The following is a 23,251-nucleotide window of genomic DNA, read 5'->3' as shown; positions in this document are numbered from 1 at the left end:
TCGGGACCAAGCAGTCTCTTTACTGAACCACGTGTTTATTTTATCTTCATGTCCGCTTTAAGTTTCCCCATCGTGGGATAAAACGGCTTTGTTTTCAGGTAAAGAAAATAAACCCTGTTGTAAAAAGTAAGCTTCAAATACTGAGAATTTTAAAATTTCTGCCCAAATGCGCGCTTCCATCAATTTCGATAAAGCGAATCAGTTTCAAGACGAAACTGATTACGCCGAAGGCTGTGTGGGAACTGAAGCAGGGTCTTCAAAATAACAGCAGGGTGCGTTGCCGCCATGCAACGTCAGCATGTTGTCTGCGGCATAGAGTTTCGTACTAATGCATACTAGAGGGAAATCTTGCGCCACTGTATAGGGGAGCCGCGCTTCGGCGAGCGTTCCGTCATGTATCGGACAGGCCCGTTCCCACTTCTCCCTGACATGGCTCAAGATCAGCCTGAAAAGTTGGCTCTGACTGCAAAAAAGCAACGTCACTGCAGAAGGTTCACAAAATTTGTTTTGTTATTATAAAATTGAACCTCCAGAAAGATTAATTTGTCAGTAGTTATGTAGAAGCTTTAGGTACGATGAACAAGAAAAAAATGTTACCCTTTTTTTTGTTGAGTTTGACTTCGATACAAAAAAGAAGCCATATGGCTAGCTAAGCCAAGTAGGCGAAGAACGTCGCTAGCGGCAATGGCGGCGCACACGGCGGCCCGCGACAGCAGGGACAGATTTCCCTCTAGTATTTATTAGTATGAAACTCTAGGGTCTGCGGGGGAGAAAGACAGCCCAGGACGTGTGGCGTTGGCGTCATATCGCGCGACAGGTGAGCGTGACGGCCCGTGAGTAGAGCTGGCGCACAGTAGAGCTGGCGCACAGTGCACAGCGGATAACAGCGTAGAGGCGTTAAGTGCCACCCGTCTGTCTGTCGAAGTAATTCGTACCAAAACACGAGGAAACGACAGCGAAGAGACGGAAACACGACGTATAGCAACAAAGAAGTGTTTGATAAATATTGCAAGGGGAAGCCCTAATGCTATCTCCTTCAAGGCACTTTTTTTTGCGAACGATTGCCCTACGACATAACAAAATGTTTTCATATGTACAACACTGCACCCGTTTTGTGCAAAAATCTAAGAAGAGACCGGTGCTGGGGCCCCCATATCCAGCGATTGAGATTTGGGGGTCTGCCAGGATGGAGCCCTGTGCCTCGGAGGTGTTGCGTTCAGGCGTCTCTAAGACCTGAGCAAGTCCACAACAGTTGTTCAACGTCACCTTCTGACACAGGAAGCACACAGAAGGGGGAAGTGTCCGCAAACGGCACGTGATATCGGGCAGGCCAAGCGTGGGTAACTGCTGGGGATAACGCTACCCCAACCCGAAGCCTCCGCAGCATGACCTCCTTACAACGAGCCAGCCCACTAGGGAAGTCAGTTCAACGCGGTGGAAGTAAAGCACGCGAACCGCGACGGGGGGTTTCCTTTTCCGCCAGCAGTTCTTCTCTGGTAGATACTGTAATCAGGTTTAAAGGGGCCACGCAGACAAAATACAAGTTCGTTTTATTCGAAAGATTTCGTGTTTTATAGCGCCTCAAGCGCTTGTCCGGCAGCAAACGATGCTTTATTCACTAAGAAATTAATCAATTTAAGTTAAAATTTTGATTCTCCCGCCAAATCGCGTGTTTTCGTGACGTCCGCAATGAATTCTGCTGTCTGTGAAGATGTACCAACCATCCAAAATTTCTGTGTCATTGAAGATGCATCTTGCACGCAGTCGTCTTTGGCCCGAGCCATCACCGTAAGCAATCAATTCCTCTATGTCCAATCATTAAGCGAAACTTAAATAATCAGTGAGTGTGTCGTAATAATTTGATTCAGGGCTTGGAGCTCGCATGCAGTACAACTTCCTGAGAACAGCGTTCTCGAGACAGCTGGCTTCGTTACCAGCGATACTTCGCTAAAAACAGCTACAATGGGCTTTTTACACACATCGTGACCCTGAAACACTTCGAATAAAGCGACTTCGCTGTAAACAGGGCAGGCCAGAGTTTAGTGGCAGGATGGAAGCTATCTGCGGTTGTCTGCGAAGCTATCTGCAGATCGAAGCCAAAGGACACAGGTTCGATTCCCGGCCGCGGCGGAAAAGAGAAACCGCCCGTTGCGTTCGAAGTTTCGGCGTATTTGACCACCCAGGTGGTCAAAATTAATCCGGAGACCTCCGCTACGGCGCGCCTCATCGCCTGTGTAGCGTCGGCGCGTTAAACTTCACAATCAATCAATCAATCAATCAATCAATCAATCAATCAATCAATCAATCAATCAATCAATCAATCTAACTGCTAGGAGACAATGCGAAGTCGCAATCACCCCGGCCGACATGATAAGACACTGAAGACAAGAAGGAGCTACGCAGAAGGGGCGTGTCCCTGTCTCACCGTTGGCGTCTCGGCTGGCGACGATGGTTCCGGGTCCGCACTCGCAGTGGCTGTAGGTGCAGCGGGCGTTGGCACTGGCGCAGTCGGCGTTCCTGCCGCAGCGGGCGCGCAGCCCGCCCAGCGGCTTATCCTCGCACTCGACGCCGTCCAGGGTGCGCGCAAAGCCGTTGCGGCACGCGCACCAGCCAAGGTTCACCACGCACTCGCTGTTGCGCGTAGCGCACTGCTCCTGCGCTCGTCGGGGGAGACGGGGAAGAGGGGAGTGGGGAGTTTAGGGGATACAGGGGTAGGGGCGCAATGTGTCCCGCGATTTTCAACTGTATACGTGGTATTCATTGAAAAGTTTAGCTGTCAATTTCTTCGCTTGGCAACACTAGAAACGGCCACGGACATGGCGCCGCTTGTGCCACTTCGCCCGTACGCGGCAGAAAAAAAAACTCGGCATGTGTCGTATGCTACATTTCAACCCGATTCTCAATGTTGGTGTCGACCGCGATGTTATTAATCGCACTCACTATGGAGTGGAGGCATTACTTTTCGTTGGGTGGGATAAAGTTTGAAACGTCCAACACAAACCATGTGCTTAGCACGGACTAGTACCTCTATCCTGCGGAGCCTAACGTAACCAGTAACGGCGCACACACATGGTTGTTGCCTGCATGCGTGCCTCAGCAGTAAATACAACCTATAATAATTCCTTGCATCACGGAAATTTTAGAGCAAGTCGTTTCGCGCAGCTATAGATCGGGCGCTGCTCTCTGGGAAGTCCCAAGTGCGGAGCGACGAATATAGAATTTCTATTCATCACCCTGCAGGCAGTGCTTTTCTTAAGTGACTTAGAAAAGTTTACTTCTCCGCCCAAGCCCTTGGAATAACGGGCTTTAAAGCGAAGCTTGCTTCTCCATGTCAAAACCATAAAACGGCCCGTTCCGCCAGTGTGGCCGTCAAGCTCAGTCAAGGTCAAGCCAGCGCCTCACGCGCTTGCGCAGAAAAAGCGTCTAATCGCTCGTTCGTTTTAAGAGGAGGGGTACGGAGAAATAGATTCGGAAACGAGCAAGGGCGCGCGCCATCAGAATAGGATTGCCTGACTCACTTTGCTTAAATCTAGTGCGACCTCTTTATGTGGTGTATTAGGAATCCATCCTAGTTTTTTGAAGCGATAGCATTATAGGGCTGACCAACTCAAGCAGCTACACGAAATCTATTTTAAAATGTTTACGTAGGTGTCTGGCTTTGAACTGAAATTCCGCGTGACGTCATGGTGTGTGGGATTGGGAGTTATGCTCTTGAAGCACTGGCATGCGCATGGAGAATAGGCGGGGGCTCCCGAAATTTTCCAGACCAGGAAAGGGGAGGACGTGAGAGAGGAGAGAGAGGGGTAATTATTGGACGAGGCCATTTCTGTCTTTCGCCAAATAAAGATTCCTAGCATTTTTTCCATCGCAAGCCGCGCTCTAAGCTTACGCGGCCACACTGTCCGTTTTCAACTGGACCATCGGCCCATTTGCAATGCCCCTAACAAAAAGAAAAAGGAACGCGACTAAGAGAAACTCGCGTGCAATACGTTCACGGCCCCTCGAAGTTTTTGGTGATATTCTTGTTTTCTTTTCTTTCGGTTTTTTTTCTTTTTTCCCATACTCTCTCTCTCTCTCTCTCTCTCTCTCTCTCTCTCCTGTTTTCTAAGTACGCCTCCCCCCATTCGATGTAAAATCCTGGGTTCTCCACTCGCTTGAGGACAAAACCACGAGTGTTCGGTACACGAAAAACGTAATTTCTCTCTGGAGGAACGGGTTTAAAAGCTTATTCCAATAAAAACCTGCGACTTTGCTGTCTGTGCATGAAGCACATAAGACGCCGGTTTAAACTATTATAAATACGAAGAATGCAATTATTATAGATTACACACGGGTTATGGAGGGATAGAACACGACCAGACTACGGAATGTGGACGGATAGCGGAGTGATAAAAGTACCGTATTTGCACTATTTTAACGCACCCCTGATTGTAACGCGCAGTAGATTTCAACCCCCGGAAACCACAGAAACAACTTGGCACCGAACCTACCATGCACACAAAATAACACCGTTGACAGACGCCTCAAATTTGCCAAAACGTTTTATTGAACATAAATCCGCACACGATGTGGGCTGCTAAAGCCATGCCGTGAAGCTTTGAACTTAAACGTATGGTTCCTTTCTTTTCGCCAGTCGCGAACACACGGCTCTGGGAAGCCCTATGCACAGGACGCTTCCCCGTTCCACTTCCACCAATGTGCGTTTAAACAAAGCTTCGATCATAAATTGAGCCACTCCGTTGCGGATTATATAGGTAGCGGTTTCGGTTTTGAGGTTTTTGGGCTTCGAATCCGATTGCAACGCACGGGTATTTATGAACGCCTAGTTTTATTTTAGAAAAAAAAACGTTTGTTTGAATCCCGCAAATATGGTATTTCACGGAAACATGTACGTAGGCGGAATCCGCATCGTGTCCCCCCTACGTCTCCCACGCTTAAAAATAGTAAAGCGAATGAACTAGAATTTCTTCGTGGTATGCGGGTCTCTACGCAATGGCGACAAGGCGAGAGCCTTACAACTCTCATCAAATGCGAGAAGCGACTCTCGTCGGAGTTACCTCGAATGGCACAAAAAGTCACGTGACCTCGGCGGCGGGAGCTGTGCAGTCCGGCGCCGCTGCTCGACTATCGCATTCCTAAGCGTGAGTAGCCTTAAAGAGAAACCAAAATTCTTTTTTTTTTTGTTGAATGCACGTCCTCTAGCTTATTTAAAAGCCAGCGTTTTATATGGCGTGGTTACCACAAGAAATTTCCAAATAAATTTGTGGAAATAATTTTATTTCCGCACTAAACTTTCTGAAATCGGAAAGGTGGAACTACGTACTGTCTAAGCGCGATGCTACAAGTACACAGACGGTTTCAATGCGTTATTCAATGACCTCATAAAAGAATCGGAGGGACTGCAACTGCCCGTTTTCACCTCACGTACAGTTCAAAGTATGTTTCCCCGCTGATAACAGTCGTGGTTGCCAGAATTTTTTGGCAGCATACGTAGGGCTGGTAGATCTGAAAACTCCGCTTTCGAACGTTCTAGGCCCCCTATCAGGAAAACTATTTCAGTTTAAGGTGTTTTAAGTGATGCCCTTTCATTTAGAATAGAGAGCGCATAATCCACAAAAATTGGTCGGCTGTCCCTCTAAGTGTCTCTGCCGATTTTTTTCCCCACTGTTCACGAACCCTATAATGCAGTACACCGGCGCACGGGGCCAGTTGCCTCACCTGAAAATAGCACCTGGCCCCCAGCTTGGACTCTGGCCAGCACACGGTGTGCACCGAGCTGAGGCGCAGCGGGTGCCGCTCGTCGACGCATGCGCAGTGGCCGTTCACGCAGCGTCCCCCGCGGGCTTCGCACTTGCCCGGCGTCGAGGGTCCGCATGCATCCGTCAGGTGGCTCTGCACCAGCGCCGTGTCCGAGGCCACCTGCGCCAGCGCCACGTGCCGTGTTCTTGAGCGTTGTGGAACCCGCCAGCATTACCCCCGTCCTAAACGCTTTTGTCAGTTACTACAAGCTTGATTTCGCCAAACCGGTTGTGCCCAGAAATGGCGGATCGCTTACCACGCCATCTACGGCAGGATGTTGTTCTGGTTAGGCGCGTGTCGTCATATCACCTGATGCACTAAACTGACAAGATGGATAAATCGAAAGAATAGGGGGAATCAAGGTCGTATTCAAACGTTATAGGGGACGCTGCCATATAGAAGGTAGCGGTACCATACCTTGTAAGATATGGTACCACTTAATTCATATATATACGAATTAAGAATATCAGTTCGAAGACGAGGGTAAAGCAAGAAACGTGCGACAGCGGCGGTATTGCGTCCATGGCTGTTCATCTATCGTCCAATGTTCCCTGTTCAGTGCACTCCGTCGAGGGCAACGCTATCTCATGACCAGTGCTGACAACGTAGTCGAATCCGCTTAACAACCAATTCCAGTGCTGTTGTGAAGGTCCACTTCCATGCAAAGGAACCAATTCTACTTTGTAGGTCGGTACATTTGTCGCTATCACAGGTGAAGCGGTGTTGGCAGCTCGCGCGCCGTTTTAGAAAATAAATAGGAAACGCGTCATTTATTTCCCGATTTTAGATAGGCAGTACCCAGGGCAGGAGATTGCAGATGTCACTTCCTCAGTGAAGTTATGAGCGATTAGATAAACAATAACGTATAACTCAACTAGTTCGCGAATTAACCCTTCGTGCTGCGGCGACATAGCGGTGAAATCCTCACCCGTGTCTGCCACTGCCATGAGTTCGAATAACAGGCGGAGAAAGTTTGATGCGTGGGCATGACTGGACACTTGCCACAGGCCTTACGCCTGTGCTTGCCCATGTGGGCGCGCCTGTACCTCAGAGGCCCCCGCATCGTGCACCTTATTCCACTTTCCGTGCTAGTGGGGAGTATTAGCTCTTCGTTTGCTAATCATAACGTTCGTAGGGAGCTGGCTGCAAAGACATGACCCTTACGCAAACCGGCGCCCTTTGACACATTTCCCCACGCGGTGTAACGTTTCCAGAATTGAGCAACCCTGTTTCTCACAAGGATGGGATGATCAGCTTATATTTTGTTTGGTCGTGATTGGCCGGCAGTCTATTGTCTTTAAGGATGCTAAGAAGCGATTGTCAGCCTATGGAGGAGGCGGCCGCTTCAGATTGTCCTGTTTTGGCAACTAAGATTCAGAGATCACGCGGCTGACCTGCGTCACTCGACTGCTACAGCGCATGCGCACAGCCTCGCCGACTAGCCCGGTGACATACGTAAGCCACCATTCCGTGGATAAGCTCGCAGCCGCTTCTTTGTTGTAGTTTACCCATACGAGCCTATACAGAGCATGCCTTGCAAGGGCGCAGTTATAGCGTGTCCACGGCACACGTGCGGGCCCATGTCGCCTGAGCCCATTGCCGGGGGGTTGTTATACCTTGAAGTCGGCGAAGGTGTTGCACTTGAAGGGGTAGAGTCCCGAGTCCGTGGGCAGCACCTGCCAGCCGCCGATGCGCAGCACTGACACCTTGGCCACCGTGCGGCCGTCGTCCATCAGCGAGGTGGTCTCCTCCACGTGGCCGATGTCGCGCAGGTCGCGGTCGTACAGCGTCCAGAACACGGCGCCGAAGTTGTTGTAGCCCACTGTGCACGTGAGCGTGAGCAGGTCGTCGTGTTCGTCGATGGTCAGGTTGCGGGGCGTTACGGAGGGAGCCCGCTTCAGTACCGTCAGCATGGAGGCCGAGGACGCTGCGGCGGCAGCATCTCTCGCGACTCCGGAAGCTCCTCCAGAAGGCTTGCCGTCCGCGAGTCTGGCACCGGCGCTGCCGCTGCCTGCCGATACGGGCGGGGTGTTTCCAGACGGCAGTGCGCCGTGGCACGTCCAGGCTACCGCTAGCAGCAGCCAAATGCGGACAAGAGGCGATGCCATGGCGACGGGTCCAGTTGGAAGCGCGGGCCAGACCGGGAGGCGAAGCCTCTTCGATGGAAGACTACAGGGGCCGCTGCCCGGGCGGCGGCTGATGCCGATAGTCAGTCGGCTGTTGGTGATTCGAAGAAGACGCGGAACGTGACAAAGGTTATCTGTGAGCCTGAGGGAGAGTAAGCCACGTGGCGGAAGGCATGATTGAAACATGCAGACTGTTGGGAAACTAGTTTTTACGATGAAGAATAATGCGTCCGTAGCAAAACTGGATGATGTACGAACATGGCAGTAAATACAAGGGAAGATGGAGAGGTGCTGGATGTGTTTCCCTCATGACCATGGCCATTCTCTTATCTCAGTTGGTGACGGCGAAAAAAAAACTTTCTCGGGAAATTTTCCACCTCCAGCCGAAGTGTGGATTTCTCCTTGCGGGTGCACCATTCGTATAGTGGACAACGTCATCATTTTCATCGCAATTTCACCTGTGTTTAGTAATATTATATAACTGTTCGCCCAACGATGCGTTTTGCAGTTTTGTCTTCCTTAAGCGCATCATCATCATTCCATCACCATCCTCATTATAATCTTCCCCGTTGCCTCTTGGCGGCGTATTTCAAGGCTGCTCTTGCCGCGTATAATGTTGCCACGCGCCATTGTCAAAGCATAAACCTTTAGCTTAAAAGAAAGCATTTCTTCCGACAACGAAATAACCAAAAGGGGAATTTTCGCTTCGTATTACCTGCCGCGTTTTCTACAGTAGCAAAAATTAATTTGGATGTTCTACTCGAGAATCTACATGAGGTACAGACGGTGTCTTCCATACGGAAAAAAATGCAGCCCGGAAGAGGGCGGGGAAACGGGATTTAAAACTACGAATATTCAAGAAGCATGAGCGTAGTATGCTAAACTGTGCCTTTGGAGTGGTGGGCCCGGCCATACCTTTGTTTGACCAATCGGATGAAAGACAATCATCCGTAAAGACAATCAACCCTAACCTCTGTGCCTAAAACGAAATTCACTGAACCTCAGAGCCAAAACATGGAGAATTATGGGCTCACAGAAATGATACGAGTTGCACCTACATAAAACAGTGTAACATGTGGTGGGAGAATAACACTTAGTTCCACGGTAAGTTAATTAAATGAAGAGAATGATCGACATAATCGCCTAAATTTCGATCTCCTAGTGGTTGACACTCGGCAGCCACAGAAGCCGTTTTCCTACAACGTGTTTATCTCGCCACAGCGTTAAGTGCTTCCACAGCAATACGAAATAATTTGAATATTACGGGAGAATGATTGGTTACTGGAAAAAGAGGGGGTAAGTACAGCCAGGAAATTATTTCTGCCAGATAGTTGACGCTGGACGTAATAACTCGCCTTACATTTTTTCTTCCTTCCTGATCGAAAACCTGTGCGATCGGTACAAGCAAATGGCCAACCTAATCGTCAAGACAAAAAAAAATCTATCATCCTTCCCTAAAGAAAGTTGAGAAAAGCGCGAAAGCTAAAAGTGCGTCCAACCGTCGCTGGAAGTGTGTCCAACAGATCGTCAAACTTTCAAAGAACCAAGTAACAAACTAAGAACGAATGCATGCGCCAGTTTTTGGCGCTCTAAGTAAACGCATGTACGAACGATCTAAATGTACATCGATACGTTGTTTATGATATAACAAAGTACTATTCTACACCTTCTTCATGATCCATGCGTGTAATGTCTTATCTAGAAGCATTTCTTTTTCGCGATTTTCGAGTGACCGTTTGGACACAATGGGAGTCCGGTTTCCCGCATGAAGAGTCGTCTTAGCGGTTAATTGTCAGACAATTTGTTTCGGGGTACTTTCCATGACACAAGTGTTAGGGCCGTTTTCTGTAACCGTACTCCCTGCGTAGATATCTTTGCTTCACTCCAGAACACGCAATGTGGAAAATACAGCTTACAGAGATCAAGCTTACATCGATACTCAGAAAGTCGACTTCATCTCTAAACACATACGCATTGCTGGGAAGACATGTTTCCACAGTCAATTTAAGCCATCGTATATCAACATATGAAGGCTCTGGGATCTTTTTATGTTTTAGTTTTTATGAAATCTTTTCGGTCGACCAACCAGTCTATGGGGAAATGCATTCATTTCGTGACAGCACGCCATACGTCCCAATAGAAAGTTTTCACTTTAATAACTTCAGCAACGCCGTTTTGTGGGGATAATAAACACCAGGAGCAAGGTTACGGCGTCGAAGAGATTTATAATTACCGACTGTCTCGACGTATGGAAAGCACTGGTTAAATGTGCAAATATTTGCCAGGCTCATTGTTATTTCTCCCAATACAGACACTGATCTAAATGCGTGTCAAGTGACCGATAGATGTGTCTGTTGTGTCGAACGTTACAGTGAGCTGTTTTCTTTCCTTTTGTCTGTTTCGCAGGAACGCGAGAAGTACAAAAGCATCAACATCTCCTCTCTTCGAGAAGCGCGGTAAGCTGTGAAAAGACCCGTCATTAGAGACTTGTAAGGTGCAAAAGAGAAGTTAGCGACACTCTTGTGAGCAAGAGGGAGAGACTATGGCTTCCTGTGGAGTGCGTGCTCTTTGCTTCATATAAAAGTCAACATTTTAAATAAATTGGCGGAAGTAATTTTAATTTGGTACTACATTTTCTTAAATCCGAAAGGTGGCGGCTAAACATGTAGCGTCTAAACAACGCACTACCACACGTAAACAAACTGCTCCGTCGGTCTCAAAAAACGCGGGAAGGGGTAGGATAGGCTGAATTTTAAAATCCCGGGAGAAGTTTTTGCATACCTCTTTTCAACTCCCGTACAGTTAAAAGTATGTTTTTGCGCTGCTCAGTGTCATGGCTGGGAGCATTTGTCTTGTCAGCTTACTAATTTCTTTGGGATCTAAAAATTCCGCTTTGAAAGTTTCTAGGGCCCTGTCCGGAAAACCGATCCGATTCTAGGTGTTTTAAGTGATGCTCTCTCATTTGGCATAGAGAGCACATACTCCACAAAAAGCAGTTGACTGTTCGTTTAAGCTGGGGCAATGTATTATAAGTTAGCATAGAAGTTAACACTTGTCTCGTTTACTTATTGTTTGGAGTGCTGACCACCTGTCTTTGCTTTGTACCTGACGGGTCCAATTGGGCTAGTCAAGCTGTCTAGCACAGCTTTTTTCCTTAGCCCTGCCACTTTATACGTGCATATTCGTATATAAATGTATATAATTCGCAATACAGAATTAATTCTTTCAAATTTTGATCTTGCGTTAATGGAAGATGATAATGCTTATGGAGTCGATGTACCAAGAGGTGCTGTGGTGTTGCCTACGTCGCTTGCCGCAATTACGCCTCTACCGCACTGAGCGACTCACTCTTTGAGAAACAGGCGAACATCTTAAATAATGGTTGACTGTCTGAGGACAGCAACAACGGGGTCAGACTCTCCGTCGCATACTGCCCCAAGGAACAATGCGCCGCCCACCGCAACACTCTACAGCAATGGCTGAAGGACCTCCGCCTTTTCAACCGGCACATTCCCGCTCCCGTGCCTGACCTTAGGTGCCGCCTTAGAGGCACCGCCGAGAGCAAAAGTCTGGATTGCATGCGAGCAGCTCACAAAAGGCAGCGCATCGCCATCACATGGGTGTGGGCCTGCTAAAGTGTGACACTGGCTAGCTGAACATTTCAAGTGTGCTCCTGTTCGTTTTCTTGCCCAAGCCGAAGCGCGCCTAGTCCGCAGAAAGGCCGAAGGCTCGCAGTCGTAAAATTCAGACTTTTGCTCCCGACTGCACATGCATATTCCAGGCAAAATCTGACTTCCTCCCATGTACTGCGATCCCCAACCTCTTTATGCCGGCCTGGTACACTTTTATTTTCAGGTACGGGGCACACATTCTGACATCGAACGTACTGATTAGTGCTGTCCTCAAGCCGTTACCACACCGATGTCTATTACTACGTCTTCCACCATTCCACATTTAGTTTAGGTGGGACAGCTGCAACGTTTTCCCAGCACCACCTTCACCCTGTCCTCTGGCATTGCCTCATCATGTACTTAGAAAATGCATGGGACCTTTAGGCATACGCAACAGCCGTGTAGGTTCTTGCCCTGTCCACCAGGACTGTGAGATCGATGACCGGGACATCTGAGTTCTTTTAAATCAAGCTTCTCCCTCTGTTTTCGTCACAGAAAACTATCATTTTCGCACCTTCATGCAAACTTCCCTGATGTCCCTCCTTTTCGAATTCGCAGACCGCGTTTATTTCAGCTGACATTATGCCAGGTCGTTTGTTGTAGTTCTTTTTATCAGGGGCGGAATTCTCTGTTTTGTATGCAACAAAGTGCCCATTTCAAGCGAGCTACGATAGGCTGAAAGCGGACGATCGGGAGAGAGGCGGCACAAGCGAGGCGGGGCGTCGGTTTCTGAGCATGCCATTGGTCAGAGGCCATGCAGGTGCAACTAGGTCGCGGTTGAAACGGACGCGGGATGGACATTTTTTAAGCGGACACAACTCAGAATTCCGCCCCAGTTTTATGAGCTATTACGTCCCCTTAACATTAAAGACATTGCCAAGTACAGGTTGAACATATAGAAGCATAAGTCCTTAACGAATTACATCAATGCATTTTGTAATACAGTAAGCATAACAGCTTACAGAAGCCATGGCCTGTACCTCCGGAGAGCTAAGACAACGAGGGGGGTTCGCGACTGAAAGGCTCACTCCACGCCCCACACTTTACTTGAAATTGGTACCTATTTGTCTTCGACTAGGATAATAAAAGTGTTGCGCTAAGATCATGTTGGTGATGAAGAATTAATTCATTTATTTAATGGGAAGAGGAAAAAAGATTTGTTAAGGAAGGCGGGCTAGAAGAGGTCTTTCCTGGCTTCATTCTGTGCCGGCGGAATTGCGTACCGAGCACGGCACATGTGGTCCTTCCTTTCTAATGCTATTAAATCTTCGCTGATCAATGAAATAAGGAAGCGAAAACGCCACTGCATATGCCGCAAAGTTCCCTCGTTACGTCACGTTGACTAGTCTGTACGACTGGCAGGCTCCGGCAGGGGCCACGACGTAACCCATATAAACATGGTTGTGCGGGCGATTTTAGTTGTGCCTCTGGTTCCACTTGATCGCACCACTTGAGCGTTGGAGTGAAGTTAACTCTCAGATTACTCTGATTTTAAAGCTTCCCCAGTTACATCACTGCTACCATTCTGAGGCGGGAAATTTGAGTTTACGAACACTCGCTGTCTTCCTTGCCGAATACAACGTCCCCCAGGGCTGGAACATAATTAAACGAGATATAAGAGTACAGTTCTTTCAAGTAAAACCAGGATGTATGTCGTCTTCTTGATGGACCCTTTAAATTGCATCCGTCACGTCGACATGTCCACTCGCCATAAAAATGCCCGACGCCCTCATTCCGAGTGATCTGACGTAAGGCATGCACAATGTTCCGCGCACGTACATGCCTATCACTAAATGTGGCCTCTGGAACAGCAGCCGCTGCACCTTCTCAGACTGATCATAATGCGGGCAACAAAAACTAATTTGCTTTCGGAGATTAACGTCTTCATTTACCTTCTTCGCCGTCTCTGTCGCAGCATGAACCTGACCAGGATTTACCTGATATACGGAACACTCAACAAGATCACCTACCGCCACAGGGCCAAGTACGAGGTAAGCCGCCGGTCATTGTTACCAGCCAAGGCACCACGCGGCCAATGAGCAAAAACAGGCGTTGGTGAAGATTTTAAACACCTGAACCGCTTCTCTGAACACTGTAGCGAGCAAAGTCGTGTACATCTGTACAACCTATTACTGCGCAGAGCAAATCCAAAACCGTACAGCCTCGCTACAAAAAATTCCCACGCACGTTTCTCTACATTATCTCCCCACCGTGCTTCTATCTGATTCATACCTGGTGCGAAACCGTAATTGAAGACTCATTAATCGGCCCTGTTAGCCGGTATCGCATCATGCAAAATTAAAGTATACTTGCTTTACAAACAACACAAAGGATGTTACACTAAGGGCAAACGATAAATAAAAAAACGTCAGACACAAATTCGTTGCGTGAAGCCAGTCACCTTATATACGGTTCTGTGCAATCGAAGGCGTATGTTGTGCAGCGCATCAAAGTATGCAAAAAATGTGGAAAAATGTGGGGAAAGTTATGATGACACGTTATTTTAGAGGTAATTTTAAATGCATATAAAGAAGCAAATATTGCTTTCGAAGACATTTTGGCAATGTCTTAGCCCAGTACACAACTTGGCTGTGTCGGTGTGTGCTCAAAGGGCACGCTAAAATCATAATTACGGGCTTTTAAGCAAGTAATTTAGTATTAACGGAATATGATGTACAGCCCTCGTAAAAACTTTCAATGCCACACAAAATTTAATAGGTCAGAAGAAATTCAAATGTGCAGGCTCAAACGCTTCATGCACGAATTCTAGAGAAAATGTCTTTCTTACTGTAGTAAAATATTTCAGTCATATTTGAACGTAGTCCCTTTGGTTTAAAGTGTTTGTGGCCCAGAACCTTTTAACATAGCATAAAAAATTTTGAAAAAGACCGTACATCTAACGTAGTAAGCAAGTAGCGAAAAACACGTCTCGTCCCCAGAATGTTCTTTTTAAAAGACCTCCTGTTGTAGAAATTTTTTTTCGGCATAGTTATAGACATTTTGTTATGGACATTTTTACGAAATTTTATGCGCAACCCTACCACCTCGACCTAATGTTCTCTTCCTTCACCTCCGTTCGTTCCGTCAAAAGCAAATCGAGCTGTTCTCCTACCTGGGCGGCTTCATCGGCATCTGGATCGGCGTGTCCTTCCTGAACGTGCTGGACTACGCCTGCCAGGCAACCACCTGGCTCATACACAAGCACAAAGAGCGGAAGACCCGCCGACAGGCTGATCCGGACGACCACAAGGTCAAGCCAATCAGCGTGAAGCCTGCCAACGGCTACTCTGAGAACTGGTAGCCCCTCCCATGCCACCACCCCCAACGAACCAACTTGTTCTTTTGCCTCTGAACGCCCGCTAGACCCGCGGTCTTCCCCGTTGTAGACGACTTTTGAAACAGAGAGTCGTCTTCTCGAAGGTTCACACTAGAGAGGGGCAACGGTGCCTCCGAGTGGACGAACGAGAGTATCAGCCAGTCAGTTATCTAACCGTTATTTAACACGATAGAAAACACAATCCAAGATGACGGGTTCGTGAGAACCTGTTTGCAGGGCGGACTGAGAGGGTCACGTGACTGCTAAGCTTAAGTCATCTGTGCCACGTTCTGCAACACGTCTGCTTGTTTGTTTGCTGTAACAATGGCGCCTACTTTCGAGCCTCAGCGCCCGCTACTGGCGTATTTGTATTGCGGCAACCAAAAGCAGCACTGATAGCCAGATAGCACTTCCCACGTGTGGAGTTAACGCATAGAGGGCGTCGCCTAAGCTGTCCTTATTTTCTGGTGGAGTCTATTTTGCTGCATTTGTGGGGTCAGTGAGTGCTGTGTGCCGGTCGTGTACGGTGCTTCGCGTCCTGTAGCGTCTACCACCACAAAGACACACCGTCCACCATCTGTAATTCTAGTTCTGACCTTATGTCATGTTTTGTTCCATATTTGATTCATTCGAATGTTTTGTGCACATGTCTGTAGCGTCATATTTTGTATCCTCTCCAGTGGTACGTCACCACAAGCATTCTGCTCCGCACGCCTGTGATATTCTGCCGCAGTATCACTCATGCTTCCCAGTGAACTTTCGCTTGGTTAGCATCGGCAAGGTTTCTCCCGTATAGTCTTTGTTTCCCTGTCCACACTTCCATCTTTAAAGGAGCCATGAAGACAAAATACAAGTTGGGTTTATTAGAAAGACTGCTTAGTCCCGATAACAATGATACCAATATCATCGCAATCTTCGAACAAATAACAGAGATATTAAAAAAACGTGTTAAGCAGTCGCGACCCCCTAGGCAATTTCCCGCAAAATTTCTATGACGTCACTGAACCTTGTTTGTGCGATTGGCGGTTACCCAACTGACCTGTCACGACGACACATCACTGGACGTCTGTAATGGGGCCTCCAGTTCCATTTGACCGCATCACTTGAATGCTAACGTGCAGTTGACGCACTGAAAATTATATTTTATTGTTGGCCCGCATAACGTTATTCTTGCTCATAACACGTCACTGTGGTGCAAAATTTAAAAGTTTTGAAATACTTCTTGCTTTTTTTTGTTAAAAAAAAACATCTTTTGGGGCTCTAATGGAACTGAGGGAGATTCTGAATCCTAGTTCTTTCAAATTAAACGAAGTTGTATTTTCTCTTCATGGCTCCTTTAAGGACCCTTTACTCAAGTTATTGTTTGCTGGGGCAGTTGTCCACTTGGTAGTTATTACGCTGATTTGCTACGATATTCTATTTATAAAAGCACATAGGAGAGGGGGGCTCATAAATCGTGATAATCGTTGTGACCTGCGTACGTGCGCCAAATTTACGCCGAAAAGTCGGCACGAATGTGTCATTGTTCAGCCAGTTGTAACACTACACAAAACTTTCCAGTCACTTCAAATGACATGGGTGTTGATGCAGCGAATTACGAATGCCGGTGCCTCAGACTTCGATACTTTCTCCACCACTTTCAAAGTTCTTTGGGCAGTCGATGGCGAACGGTGGTCCTGCTTTATACCTTCCTCGCGGGAAATCAACCATAACAATCCATTGTGTTAAAGCACTACGCAAAGGCACTTCGCCTTAACAATAAATATCTTTAGGTGTACACGACGAGTTTGTCATATTAACAGTACTTCATAATCTCACGGGCTCACTGGATGTAAGTGCATATATCTAGCCTTTACCTATGGCAGGGACGCTCGTGGATTCTTTAGCATACAGCTTCGTCGAGTGTACTAAATAAGTGCTCCACAACTGCTTCTTCTTTAAATTTAGGCACACGCGAATGCTGCTGGGGTCCTTCTTGTACTAATGAAGAGCGCACAATATTTTCGCCTGAAAACTTTGTTTTAACACGGAAATAGTATCTAACGAGAACTGTAGTTAGCAAATTCAGCCTTCCCTTTCTGTGTCTTTTTTAGTAAGTAACCCCTCTTTCTCCACTGTTGGCAGCTGGTGTGATAATATGATTTGCGCCGGCTTTAAAACTGTCCGTTTAGCGTCCATTTCAATCGCGACGTACTTGCATTTGTGAGGTCTCCCTGAAATGACAGGCACACAAACCGACGCCCCGCCTTTCAAGTGCTGCACCACATCGGAGTCGTCTGCTTTCAGCCAATCAGGGCTCGACAGATACGGACACTTTGAAATAAACACGAAATAGACAGAACTGAGAATTCCACCTCTGCTCGATATTAATCTGCTCCCACTGATGTCACGTGTGAGGTTGGAAGGCAGTGATCTTGTAGTATTGTTTTCTTTCTACACGGGAAGATTTCGATCCCTTTAACTGCATTATCAAATTTTATGCCAGGCGAGACACGTGCTTTCTACAGTAAATACCCTTTCTTTTCCTAGTTTCAGCCACTCCCAGGCAGTGGAACACGGCATTGATTTGATGTCCAAAAAACAGTGCACATTTTATTTATTTATTTATTTATTTATTTATTTATTTATTTATTTATTTATTTATTTATTTATTTATTTATTTATTTATTTATTTATTTATTTATTTATTTATTTATTTATTTATTTATTTATTTATTTATTTTGGTTACTTCAATGCCTCCGTACGACAGTTTATCAAGTTAGGGTAAGTAGCCATACATAATTACATCACCAAACATTACAAGCAATATCTAAATGCAACACTTGAACAGTTTAAAGACAACGGGTAGTAAGTTACCACACGCTTTAATGCAAGACAGTAAAGAAATGTTAGGCTTTAGAGCGAAAATCCATTGCGCTTAACAAATTTCTTCATGTTAACATGTTTGCGGCCCTATATTATCCCGAAGTCGGTTCCAGTCTCTAGCTCTTCGTGTAAAACTGGCCGAATATGTTTAGGGAGAGAAAATGCTACCTGCAAGAAGAATGGTTGTCGGCTAGCCACTGTATGACATTCATTTCGGCATCACAGGTGCATTTTGATGGTTGCATCATTTCTTGAACATCTAGACATTCCTGAGATGCAGGCATTCGCTTCTAAATGTGTGAGAAAATCCGAAATTCCAAATGAAAACAGGAGTTTCTCCCGCTAAAAATGGACAAGAAATAGACCCGTGTGCGACTATTGAGCACAGTCCATCATTTTCATACTCTCTCATGACCTTAGCCACAAACTTTCACTGTTTTGTAATGACGTTTAAATAATGCTTAGGAATCTGGATAGCAGTTCTTTGTTTTTTGCACACTGCACAGGAATAATAGGGCATTCGAGATAATCAAGGCATTCAGAAGCCCCTTACAACTGCTCGCTAAGAGTGTTGAAAGGAATTGGAAGTGCCGTCTTCTTAGCTGCGATATCCGAGCCATTTGGACCATCACTTCCTCAAGTTTTCATCTTAACTTTGGTTTCTACGAGGTTCATTCAATCTACTCTTAATAATAAAATTCTCCAAATCTGCCTTTAGATTTTTGTTGCTTTCCAGCAAAATAAGGTGCCGTGTACAAACCAATGTATGCAGTACACCTTTGGCATTTTGTAGCATCACCACGTGCAAAGTATCGTGTCTTCTGACACCGCTGCTGATTTATTGTCACAAATCTAGCACGTTAAAGGACGCGTCACATTCATTGCGGGAGATTCTCAGGAAAATGTACTCTTCATGCAGATAACCTTTTTCTGAAAAAAATCATGTGATAATTATTGCAGTTGAGCACTCTTCGGGCAGTTGTTGCCGCACCACGATTCTTCTGTACAAGTAATTTTAACGACAAAGCTAAATTTACAATGACACGAGATGAAATGAAAAAGCGCTTCATACAACACGACAAAAACCCTCTTGGTTACAACCTGTCAGCACAACAGACAATCCCAGTGTGGTAAAAGCTAACAAAAGTTCGAATACAGATCTCTGAACTGCTCTCTCAAAATGATATTTGGGAAGTTTTCACCAATTTCAATAAACGTGCACCCCAAACACCCATCAAAGTAAGATACCTGTATGCAAAGGCGAACCTGTTTCGGCGTTACGTCAATGCCGGCAGGCCTGACGAGCTTTTCTTTGGCATCTAACAGCTGCTGTCGTTACATTCCTTACAAGTTTGCAAAAATAGGAAGTACGGAATAATTAAAAAAAGGTAAAAACGCGGGTTCGGCGTTACAGTTATGGCCCACATGCCAAAACATGCGATTTGATCCAAAATATGCAATTTCAACTTTCTTTCTGATAGGGAAAAAACTAAGTTACTTTTGGCTGGAAGCCCTTTGATATGAGCCATTTTGCTACATTCATTTACACTGAACACTTCTGTGAAAACAACGCAGAATATACGCATTTATGTACTGGAGGAAGGAAGGAAGGATAATACAGTGCATGAAAGACAGGGAGGTTAACCAGGTTACAGTCCGGTTGGCTACCCTACGTATGGGGAGTGGGGAAGGAGGGATTTCAAGAGAAAGAAAGGGTATTGAAAAGACAGGGAATAGAGCTTGATGAGCAGGAAGAGAAAAATTAAAGATAACTACCAAAACAAAACAATAGGCGATAATAATGCCTAAACAGAAACGGTAAAATAACCAAATGAACAATGATACGCAGTGTCTCTACAATCGTTCAGACAGGCCTGGGTCCTTTAAGAAACGAAGTAATCCGTTTGTGGCCTTTTCGGACAGTAATGGGCAACGCCTGTGACACAAAACAGTTTGCGCAGTTAATGGCTGCTTGTCGAGTTTCCGGAGAGCGGTTGACAGGTGCAGTCTCTGCCTTGCAAACCGGGCACAGTGACATAAGAGGTGTTCGATTGTCTCGTCCGTGGCGCACACGTCACAAGCAGGGCTGTCAGTCATGCCGATAGTTAATGAATAAGCTTTGGTGAAAGCAACTCTAATCCACAGTCGGCACAGTAGTGTGGCATCCGATCGCGGCATGTTGGTGGGTAAGTGGCGCTGAAGGTCTGGGTCGAGCAAGTACAGGCGGGAGTTTGAAAACTCCAGCGTATTCCAACCAGCCAGCGTGATTTCGCGGGCAATGGAGCGCCGTGACCTTGCCGCATCATGGCGCGATAACGGGATGTCGGCCAATTGGGCACTTCCATGGGCATGATGAGCCGCTTTGTCTGCACATTCATTCCAAGAAATGTCGCAGTGGCTAGGGAGCCATTGAAAAATAATATTGTGCCCATGCCTTACTAGTAAGTCATACTCTTGACGAATCTCGGCCACAAGCTGTTCGTACGGGCCGCGGCTAAGAGCAGAGTGCAGACACTGGAGAGCTGGCCTGGAGTCGCAAAGCAGAGCCCATTTTTGTGGTAATTCTTGCTTTAGGTACAAAAGAGCCTCGCGAATAGCTCTGAGTTCGGATGCAGTTGACGTTGCTAAATTGGACAGCTTGAATTGAATGTCCACTGAACTGGGTCGCACAATTACAGTTTCCGCAGAACTGGAGTTCGTTACCGAGCCATCGGTGTAGACATGAATCCGGTCTCTGTAGGCTTCGTGTAAAAAGTGCACAGAGAGCTGTTGGAGACATTGTGGTGGAACATCCGATTTCTTGGTTATTCCCGGGATGGTTAGATGCACTTCTGGCTTCGAGAGGCCATCATCACAACAAAGGGGTGATGATGGTCGTGCTGCAGGAGTGTATCCTGAGGGAAGGCTCTCGCAGTGAGCGGCGACTATCTCAGAAAAAGATGCCGTGGTCTCCTTGACGGCAAGGATGCAAGGTGGTGATGAAGCAGCCGAGCGAGATGTCTAATGTGAGCCCGGAGTGCATCCACTGCCACGTAAGTCGTTATCGGATTGTCTCTTGCGGTGCATATGGTTCCCACTGTTGAGGCGCAACGCGGTAGACCAAGACACGTCCAGATACCTCGGGCTTGCGTCGCCTGAATTGCACGCAAGTTGGTTTTGCTTGTATTGGACAGAACGGGCAGGCTGTAACGTAGAACACCTAGAATAGTGCATTTAAAGATGTAGCATTGAGCGAATAGAAACGCCCCACGTATTTCCCGCCAGAAATTTGAAAAGTTGGATAATTCCACTAAGCCTTTTTTCAGAGATGAGATTTGTGCTGTCCATGATAAGTCCCGATCGATCATGATTCCAAGAAAGCGGCGACTTTTCACGTAATAAATAGGGTGTTCATTTAAATAGATGCCATACTGCGGCCTTATTCTACGAGTAAATGCCACCACTGCACACTTATCTGGTGCTGTTTCAAGTGCTTGTAGACGCAAGAATGCGCATGTGTGGGTCGCGGCTTTTTGAAGGCGTGCCCGAACCTAAGGACGTGAAACCCGTGATGCCCAGATGCAAATATCATCAGCATACATGGAGAGATGTACAGTGGTTGGTATGGCTTTTTGAAGTCCGATCAACGTGAGATTGAACAATGTCGGGCTAAAAACACTGCCTTGTGGGACGCCCCGGAAAACGTAGCGTTTCGAGGTTGTGCCGTCGCTGGTCGTCCAGATAGAAAACTTTGAATCCATCCGTACGTTCGGCCACCCACTCCCGCATCCTCCAGGCTATTCAAAACGGCGTCATGTAGTACGTTGTCGTAAGCCCCTTTAATATCGAGAAACGGCGCTGCAGATAGAAGTTTGAGCGATTTCTCGCGCTGCGCCGATGTCACAAGGTCAATAACCATGTCGACGGAAGAACGGCCTCGGCGGAATCCAGCCATAGCGTTTGGATAAATATTATGGTGTTCAAGATACCACTCCAGACGGAGCAGAACCATTCTTTCCATTAACTTGCATTTGCAACTTGCTAGGGCTATAGGGCGATACGACGCCAGGTCCAGCGGAGACTTGCCTGGTTTAAGGATTGGAACCAGACGGTTAGATTTCCACTTTTCGGGGACCGCGCCATCTTCCCAAGACTGGTTTATACGACAAAGAAGGGTGTGACGGGCTCCTTGACCTAGGTGGCAAAGGGCGGCGTATGTGACACCGTCTGGGTCGCGGCTTTTAAGGTGTACGTCGACACAGAGATAGTGCAGCGTCTAGCTCTTCCATTGAAAATAGCAGGTCCATGCGGGAGTCCCGTGATGTTGGAGCAACGCGCATATCGTCTTAGCTTGGCAAAGCTGAACCCTGGGCGATTCTGAGGCAAACGTCTTCCGCAACCTCCATTCCAGGCGTTTCTGATGAAGCGCCAAGGCACTAAACGGGAGTCGTTGCTGCGTCGTGCTTCATAGGCCCCTAACAGTGTTCCAGATCTGAGACAAAGGCTTTTAAGGATCAAGTTTTTCGCAGAATGACTTCCATCGTTGTGCTTGTACTTGTGCAATATGTCGTTTAATTTAATTTTGTGTACGTCTGGCTTCCCGAAGGTCATGAATAGACTTTGTGCGCCGGTATCTCCGTTCCTCACGACGGTGAATCGCTCTTAGATGTTCTAAAGCTTCGTCGAACTCCGTAAGTTTGTAAAGTATCCGAACACAACGCTTTGTGTCCTCCAGTTATGGCATTTTCGAAGCTCGAGAAAAGCCCTTTGCTGCAGATGTCCTCCATGCGGGATTTGAAACTTTTCCAGTCTATCCGCCGGATAATTTTTCCAGGAAGCAAACTATCAAGGCCCTCAATCTTCAGGTATGTCGGAAGGTGATCGCTCCCATGGGTGTCATTATCTGTAAACCACTGAACACTGTCAGTCAGACTTCTGGAGACTAATGCCAAGTTCAGACAACTGCAATATTTTCCTCCACGAAGAAAAATTGGGCTGCCATCATTTACAAACAAATCTCATGTCGGGACGCCAGTGAGACAAGTCTTCGACCTCTTAGATCATTTTTCTGGCTACCCCAGAGCATATGGTGTGCGTTGAAGTCTCCGATTATAATCCATAGTCCAGGGGTGTCTCAGATAATGAACCGCTATTAGCGTGAACGAAAAGCCATTCTTTTTCACCGTGAGGCATATATACTTGTTACTGTCATGTGGCTGAACAGATTGATTGATTGATTGATTGATTGATTGATTGATTGATTGATTGATTGATTGATTGATTGATTGATTGATTGATTGATTGATTGATTGATTGATTGATTGATTGATTGATTGATTGATTGTAGGGTTTAACGCGCCGACGCAACGCAGGCTATGAGGCGCGCCGTAGTGGAGGGCTCCGGATTAATTTTGACCACCTGGGGGTCTTTAACGTGCGCCGAAATCTCGTACACACGGGCGTTTTTGCTTTTCGCCTCCATCAGAAAAGCGGC

At 46.8% G+C, this 23,251-nt stretch overlaps 1 protein-coding gene across 1 annotated transcript in view; it reads left to right on the top strand.

Moving 5' to 3' along the window:
- The window catches only part of LOC144158852 (epithelial sodium channel subunit beta-like), a 57,112-nt gene extending 40,423 nt beyond the window's left edge, over positions 1-16,689 (top strand). The window contains exons 12-14 of the mRNA XM_077690019.1: positions 10,332-10,381; positions 13,512-13,587; positions 14,688-16,689. Coding sequence (XP_077546145.1) covers positions 10,332-10,381; positions 13,512-13,587; positions 14,688-14,897 — 336 coding nt within the window. The 3' untranslated portion in view covers positions 14,898-16,689. The remainder of the gene's footprint in view (positions 1-10,331; positions 10,382-13,511; positions 13,588-14,687) is intronic.
- The last annotated feature ends 6,562 nt before the right edge of the window (positions 16,690-23,251 follow it).

This window comes from Haemaphysalis longicornis, unplaced genomic scaffold (assembly GCF_048455015.1).
Source record: "Haemaphysalis longicornis isolate Haplotype H1 unplaced genomic scaffold, Haemaphysalis longicornis Haplotype H1 scaffold_10, whole genome shotgun sequence".
NCBI classification, from domain to species: Eukaryota; Metazoa; Arthropoda; class Arachnida; order Ixodida; family Ixodidae; genus Haemaphysalis; species Haemaphysalis longicornis.
This window is presented reverse-complemented; position numbering and strand designations above follow the sequence as displayed.